Source organism: Sinocyclocheilus grahami, unplaced genomic scaffold, assembly GCF_001515645.1.
Source record: "Sinocyclocheilus grahami isolate Dianchi unplaced genomic scaffold, SAMN03320097.WGS_v1.1 scaffold233.1, whole genome shotgun sequence".
In the NCBI taxonomy this organism is placed as follows: Eukaryota; Metazoa; Chordata; class Actinopteri; order Cypriniformes; family Cyprinidae; genus Sinocyclocheilus; species Sinocyclocheilus grahami.
The window spans coordinates 3,094,787-3,103,412 of record NW_015505412.1 but is presented as its reverse complement, the minus strand read 5'-3'; the positions used below and the strand labels follow the sequence as shown (position 1 = coordinate 3,103,412).

The 8,626-nt window shown below is 36.4% G+C and overlaps 1 protein-coding gene across 1 annotated transcript in view; it reads left to right on the top strand.

Annotated features, from left to right (window-relative positions):
- The window catches only part of LOC107597528 (endothelial cell-selective adhesion molecule-like), a 40,389-nt gene that overhangs the window by 19,745 nt on the left and 12,018 nt on the right, over positions 1-8,626 (top strand). Inside the window, exon 2 of the mRNA XM_016288626.1 lies at positions 8,141-8,286. Coding sequence (XP_016144112.1) covers positions 8,141-8,286 — 146 coding nt within the window. The remainder of the gene's footprint in view (positions 1-8,140; positions 8,287-8,626) is intronic.

Here is an 8,626-nt window from a genome sequence, read left to right as displayed (position 1 = left end):
GAACTGACACGAAGCAGAGATCATAATTGTGAACTAATTCAATCACGAGCTTGTCAGCATTCCAGCTGTATGAACACAGATGCTAAATGCTGCTGCTAATATGCTTAATATTCGTTCCTGCATACAATGCAAAACTGCTAACATGACACTTAGTTTAAACTTGATTATGGTTGCTCATTTTTTAATTCTATTAGGCAGACCACGCAATACAATACATATTTGTCTTTTGCGTCTTCTTAACAATGGAAAAAAAATACAAAAATTATTTCAATATCATTTTCCTGAGTTGAAATTTAGGGTTTAGGGTTTGGGACAGCCACCTCCCAATTGAAAGTACCCAATAAATGATGCTTTTATATATAAATATTACGCTTACTATTTAGTTAAATAAATGTGTTCAGAAGTCTGAAAAATCTGCGTGTAACTCTAAGAAAAGTCACTACTGAACACCTTTTTTCTGCAATTAAGCACACTTTTTTGGGAGTTATTCCATATAATTTAATTTTTATGGGTGTACAACTGTTCAGAACTGTGCTAGCTAACCATGTGTTGATTAGCATATTTGAGATAAAAAATTCAAAACTATCTAAAATTGTCACTACCAAAACATTTGGTGGAGTTTCGATAGTGACATCTTTGTATTTTTGGGTGTTGTCCCATAAAATTGTCACGACTGAAACATGTCATCATTGTTTCGGTAGTGATCAAAAGGGAACACATAATCCTCATATTTGGGGGAAATAAACAAAATTTTAGTACAGTTATGTCGTTTTTTTTTTTTTTTTTTAGTAGTGTTTTAGTAGTTTTTTAGTATGCAAGTTAAAACATTGGATGTTTTGTCAAAAATAAAGTATTCTGAATTATCAACTAAGATGTTATGATTGTTGGTCCGTATGATCAACTTTATGCCTTTTACAAAGAAAAATTGGATTCAAAATACAACAAATCTCATAAATTACACTTGAAATATTGTCATAAATGTAATTGTTATTGATTTACCTCTGAAAAAATTTATAAAATAGCAAAAAATATATTTACAATGTAGATGTAAGCTAAACCTTAATAGGTCAATATAACCCTTCTAATTAAATTATTATTACTGTGTTTCAGTAGTGACAAATTTGGGGAGAGGACAAATTTTCTAAAACTTTCTGAAAATACAATATGAGAATTAACTGCACAATTACGAGAAATGTGTACCTTGGACATTATACAATTTGCATACATACACATTTTTTGGAAAAATACAAATTTTTTTCCAAGACTTTTTTTAACTCTGGCTTTGGACCAATTCTGTAGAATAGCCCATATACAACAAGGATAATAAAACAAAGATTATTGGAGTATGTTTTAAAAGAAAATACTTTCTACTTCTACTTCAAAATTTGCCATTTCTTTGTAATTACTTGAAAAGTTTCTGGCAATTTCTAGCAACTTCTGAGTGAAAATTGTTTCTATACCAACATTTTTTTTCAATATTTTATTGAACAATGGCCTAATTAACCTCCAAAACTTTGAAAGATGATGTCAGCTCTGTGGTTGCCATAGCAGCTGTCTGATCTCCCTGGAAATTATACATCCAAGAGATGAAAAGAGTGCATCCATTCCCCTTGCTGACATCTAAATATTTATCCCACAGCCCATGACTGACTGATTTAAGATTTCTGTGATTTAGTTTAGATTTTATTTTTGTTCTTTTTATAATCCAGACAGCCCACCCTGGAGCCGAGCTTCACAGACCTGTGTACGATTACATGACGGACAGATGGAAGGTGTCCAATAAAGCCAATTTCATTACACATTGACACATTCTGATCCCAAAACACTCATGAATAATAAGTAGTGTCTGCTGTGGATATCATCTCTGTAGTATTAATATTCACTGATAAGAATTCTTATCCATATTTTACATTTCCCCCTTATTGTTATGAAGATCCTGCAGGATGTCAGTTGTGGTTTTTTTGATCTGTGTCCAAACCTACGCTGTAACTGCCTTCCCAGAATTCAAAGCTTTCAGGTTTATTTAAACAAAAAGATAAATGCAAAGCAAACAAACCCAGAATCAGTAAGTACAACAGTTTACTGTGAGCACACTTTGATGAAACCATCTCTGCAATTTTTTAGGGGATAATAACTGAGGACCCGAGGCAACATGCCGCCTCATCTCTCCTGATAGCCTTTTATGGCCATTAAATTTCCTTTGGTACTCCAGCCCTAATCCTATCTTTGTGAATCACATGTCATCCACAGAGTCTGTAATGATCTTCCCACCTGACTTTCCTTCACCAGAAACTGATTTTGATGTTGCACGTCAGCCGGACTGCTAGACTTATGGAATATTTCTCCTTGAGCTCACGCTCTATACATAATTCAAGCCCGATCCATCTGCCTGTTGCATGGATTAATATTTTCTGCACAGATTTGTAGGAGGAGATTGTGGCCATATGCCGGAGGCTACGGAGAGAGTAGCTTTGTGGAATGGCATCATTTTCTTCCCATGGACTTGAGTGGCAGAGATGGAGAGCACTTCAGGATCGTCAAATTCAGGCTGATTGATGCTCTCCTCACTCTAGGCAGCACTCTTTAGATTTATAGCGCTCTCCCGGACCAATACACCAATCAAAACAAAGCATGTGTGCCAATTTGAGAGCAGTCAGACATGTAAACAAATATAATGATCTTGGTGCAGCTCCGATTATTTAAAGCAAGACCGTTTGTAATGTTGCTTAAAAGGTGTTATTGAAAATCTATATATCTGGCTGTCTACTCATGTTTTTATGATCAGTTATTGACTGAACTTGTAGAGTCTATTAACTCTCTGTATATTTTGGTATTATTTCTGTTGTTTGGGTTTCTCTGATAGGCCAGCTGACAGCTTTGGTCATGATGACTGAGAGCAAAAAATGGTCACATTGATTTAAGACCATATTTATGGCTGATAAGTTTTTCGCCAGCCCTGCAGTCATTCTGTTTTAGCTTCTCCCATAATGTCATGTCACAATATATGGCCTCCATTGTACAATGTATTCTTTTGAAGATTAATATTAGTTATTATAGTGGTGTGTGGGTGTGTGTGCGAAAAGTGTATGAATTGCTGGGAGGAGAAAAGGGGAAAAAGCTCTGCTCAAAACTTGTGAACTGACCACGGAGCCAGCATTTTAAGTCATCACAGGCGCACTGCTGACCTTAAGGCAGTTTCAAAAGATAGCCAGCTTCTGATATCCCGCATTTTGGTCAAGTTCAGCTGCATGACATGCATCTTTCATGAACAGGGCAATCCCAGAATGCATTGCAATTGGCTTAGTGAATAATCTAGGATGACAGGATGTCAAGGCCCCCCCCCCAAGAAATTAATACTTTTCTTCAGCAAGGATCCATTAAAATGATCAAAAGTGGCATTTATAATTAAAAAATATTTCTATTTCAAATAAATGATGTTCTTTTTAACTATATTCATCAAAGAGTTCTGAAATCATGGTTGTCGGTAATAGCTAATATATTATGCCCTGGGCCTTTGCTGAAATTCATAGGGCCTGGATGTGTAGGCTACGACCTACAAAACCTTGGTAGACCCAGGACACTGTTCCTGATTGTCCTCCCCTGATGACAGTCCTGTCTGTGTCCATGTATGCATGAAGAATCGATCTAAACTTGCAGGGATTTAGAGGTCCTTTGATGTGACAACACACTGAAAATTGCTTAAAATAGCACTAGAGATTAAACTGATGTAATCCTATTTAAAGGAACCTTTACCAAATGTTTATTATTCAATTGCCATCTGCCAGAAAACTCTTGCTTAACCTACAAACGATGGCATTTATATTTGTCCAGTGTCACCATATAGGCCTACCGCTGACCTCACTCTCAGCACTCAAGATGAACTCTCTGATAATTAAACCCTGCGTTCCCCTAACAATAGAGTCTGAAATCAAATGGGAAGGGTCGCTCATACTCATCAGACTTGAGTCGCTTCGCCCATTCCTCAGAAGTGCATCCTGATGTGCAGCTGCCCAAGATTAGCAGGTAATTTAAGGCTAGCTCAGATCGCTCATACTAAAGCTTTATCAGATAAACACTGTGAGCCAGAGACAAACAAAAGAGGAGATTATATTAGAAGACAATGGGTCTCTGTTTAATGAGAGTAGGCTCCTATCAACACTCGGTTCAAGGTTTTTTTTTTTTTTTTACATTTCAGGAAGGACGTTTGATAAAAGCTGCTTGCCTATTTTTGAGCACCTGGAATGTGCCATGGGTTTTCAGCTTTTGCTTTTAGAGTAGGTCTATAAATTGACAATGATGAAGTTAGTTACTTGTAGCCTAGTTGTTGCCTATAAATGCACTTGAATCTTGTACTTAATTACTCACCCCTTTGTCATTCAAATCCGAATGCTGTTTTTTCTGTGAAACACAAAAGGAGAATTCTAAAGAATCTTTACACAGCTTTTTTGTTTTACTGTATTCAAGCCGTACTAACATAATCTGTCCACACCTCTGTATTGCAAATTTATTTAAGCTATTTGATAGCTTTGTGTGAGGAACAGACATTTGTTGTTATTCCCCTCCAGTGAGCTGTAAACTTGAGAACTCAACTCAAATTCTCTTTCAAGTTGAATCAGATCAGTCCGATTCGCTGAGGAAAACAAAACAAAATTACTTACAATATGAATCAAACTGACTCAGTTGTTGAGTTAAATTATATACACTAATAAAATCGGTAAGAAATAGGGCACAATGTAATGTATCAATATAAGGGAATTTTCCATATGGATTTTTTTTACAGGTGTTTTACCTGTATTTTGAATTTTGCACGGCATTGCATTGTGTTTTACAGTTAACAGAAATGTCTGTAAAGATTAATTGATAGACAAAATTAATTGGCAGAAAATTACCAGTACATTTTCATTTATTTTTATAGTACAATTTGTTAAAATTATATTATATACAATTTTGTGATAAAATTGAAGTACACTACACTACAAATAAAAGATATGTATTGGCTTTGATGATTCGGTGAAGTATCTTTAACATTCATGGAAACTTTCCATTGTACAAAAGGTTCTTTATAGTGGAAAAAAGTTCTTTAGATTATTCAAATGTTCTTCACACTAAGAAAAAAATATTATTTTAACTGTTCACTGCAAAGTTTCTTTGGTGAACCCAAATGGTTCTTCTATGGCATCATTCTGAAAACTCCCTTTTGGAACCTTTATTCTTAAAGACTGTGGATTTAAATCTGCTTTATAGATTGCGATCTGATGTGGATTCTCTTGAATGCACATGAGACTCAGTGGCATTGATATATACCCTGTTAAATCTGTTCATCTAAAACTCATCTTACTTTTTTGTTCTCATCTTGCAGTATTGTGCTGCCCTCACTAGGAGGCCTATTGTAATTGCAATAGTCTGTACTGTAATTTATGATCTCCATTTCCATTTGGCTTTTAATTTTAGGGGGTGAAATTTTCCACACATCTCCAAAAGATGTCCCACACCCATTACTTTTGTGCAGTTTCTCCAGTCTTCAGCTTCTGAATGTCCACAGTACTACTGTGCACTATATGTTATATCAATCCCAGAGCTCATTGTCAGTGTCAATCAACAGCAGCTGATTGTTTTAACAGTACAAACTGTGCATAGCTTGCTAGCTTCTTCATCAGGATGAAGATCTGAACTTCTAAATTAGTTAATCAGGTCTGTTCTTATGTGTAAATGTACGTGCATGTAAATGTGTGTGTTGAGTGGCCACGTGGTAATCCTTGAATCAAGGTGTCTATGTCAGACTTTCCACCTTGGTGCTGCGTGTGTCTGTCTAGAGCAGCACAGATGGAGCCAGGGATGGGATTAAGGACGATTTTCCCTGATTTAATGAACTACTATGGCTCAGAAATGTAAGGGATAAACCTGGGCACACAGAGACAGTTGCTGAGCGTAGCACATCAGAGAGCCGCCACACATCGGCACGCTGCTTTCATGAGCAGGCGACGCATGTCCTACTTACACTCCTTCCAAAGTCCCAGGCCGGGACGAAGGGGAAGATTGAGCTTTTACCACTAAAAAGATTAAAGGTTGACAAAGTGCAAAACAAATCTGGCAGACAGAAACAAGTACAATACTGTTTTTGGATAATAATATGATTGAATAAGACAAGTCTGTGAAGTGAATTTTGTTCATTTAAATATCCAAGGAAAGTTTTAAATACACTTTTTTCTCATCTTAATTACATATTTATGTTTTATATATTGTACAGTTTTTGAGGTCGGTAATATTTTTAAATGTTTTTAAAAGAAGTTTCTTATGCTTACTGACTGCATTTTTTATAAAAAATTTATTTATTTGTATAGATTTTATTTTAGATTACTTGTTATTTTTATTATTATTATTTATAATTTATTAATGAATGAATGATGCATTTATATAGCGCTTTATTGGCTCCTCAACCACCTCCAGTGTGTGCAGCATCCACTTGGATGATGCGACGGCAGCCACAGGACAACGGCGCCAGTGCGCTCACCACACACCAGCTACAGGTGGAGAGGAGAGAGAGTCATAGAGCCAATCAAGTGGATGGGGATTATTAGGAGGCCATGATTGACAAAGGCCAGGGGGGCAATTTGGCCAGGACACCGGGGTTACACCCCTACTCTTTACGAGAAAAGAGTTTTTAATGACCACAGAGAGTAAGGACCTCGATTTAACGTCTCATCCGAAAGACAGTGCTTTTTGACAGTATAGTGTCCCCGTCACTACACTAGGACGTTAGGACCCACACAGACTACAGGGTGAGCGCCACCTGTTGGCCTCACTAACACCTCTTCCAAATATTAACAATTAATATCTAGAGGAATATTATAATAAATATAATAATGCAGAAATTAAATTAGCTAATTTCAGTTGAGTACTAATGATATTATTATTTATAGTAAGAATAAAAATTATTTTGGTAATGAGATCTTGTGCTAATGTATAGCTCCCCCTGTGAGGTGAATAAGAATAAATTATGAGGAATGTGGTTGTGTTTTAGATCAGCTTCCCATCAGATTCTTTAATCTGGGAGGTTTATCTTTCTGTGAGAATATGAATGAAGGCAGTTCAACAGTGAAAGCGCTTGTCAAAGGAGCCGTAGGTTACATCATCTTTAAGTCCAGCTGAGCTTGACTTGTTTCACGTGAGCCAGTGGAATGCGTCACAAGATTGAGATTGATTTGTTGGAGGATTACTAGTCCAGATCCACAACAGAAATTAAAAAATGGAGAGATGGGCGCAGTCTCATGAGCAATAACAAAGCAGCTTGAGAGCAGCAAGAAGTCAGCGTCTTTACGTCACAGGCGGATTCAGTTTAAAGCTGAAAGTAAAGGGAATATAGCAGCAGTGCAGCGCAGCAGTGCAGCACAGCAGCTCAGCTCAGCAGAACTCCACCACCACGTCTATCTCTGTGAGGGAACCACCGCCAAACTGGCTGACCAGGACAGTTGGGAATGCTGGGATCAGTTGATCCACCTCCAGCTGAGCAGCTCAGGAGACTTCCTGCCCTGTGAGTGATCCCTGACAGAGGGTGTACTTAAATTAGTCTCCTCAGGGTATCAGTTAGCATGTTTCCTTCAGTGGAAGCTTTCTATGCAAGCAATAGATTTTTTTCCCTTATAAGCAAGTTAACTTTGTTTTATACTTAGTTATATATATATATATATATATATATATATATTCAGTTTTCTTGCACTTTGTTGGCAACTATATTGGCAATTCATTCTGACCTCTTCTTGTTTTTATGCTTATTAAGGACCACATTAAATACTTTAATTACATCAACTAGTTTTTGAGAAGTACTTTGTACTAAATCCATCAAATGAAAGCATACAACATCTACATGTTTGGATAGTTGTTCCTACTGTAAGACTGCATTGTCCCCACAGCACTGCTGAAAGAAATGCCTTGTGGATCACCTTATCCATTTTTTAGTACATGATTTTTGGGATCCGAAGGGGTGTGTGTGTGTGTGTGTGTGTGTGTGGATGGATTAGGAGTTTTGCGTTTGTAGGATTATGATTTTTGGTCAATGTACAATTTAATGATGTCACCTAAAAGTCAAGCCCTCTGAACTCCAGGATAAGTGCCATCACTGGCTGTTTCACTGCTGTCACAGGTGATTCTCAGCGGGTCGAGATGCCACGGAAAGACATGGAGGTAGTCATGGGACAAATGGTTGTTCTGGAGGCCTGGTACACCCCCACTACCTCCATCGAGAAGAACGCTGTCATCTGGACCTTCATGGCAAATCACTCCAAACAAGTGAGTATATTTGGGATTAGCACAATAAAATGATTAGCACACTGAATATTTGAACAAAAATGATATAGTATTATAATAATATTATATATATGTTTTCAAATGTATACTATGTATATGTATATATATATATATATATGTATTTGATTAATAATAATTTATTAAATTTATATGTATTTAACCCAAACTCTTGATGGCAATTTTTGTTAAATATAAGTCAAAGGCCATGTTATATAGAGGTAATTTATGATTAATTATTAAATGCATATAAATATTCATACCAAATATTCATACCAAAATCTTAATGTTTAATTGTGAAATGGGTCCATGTTATATATAATGA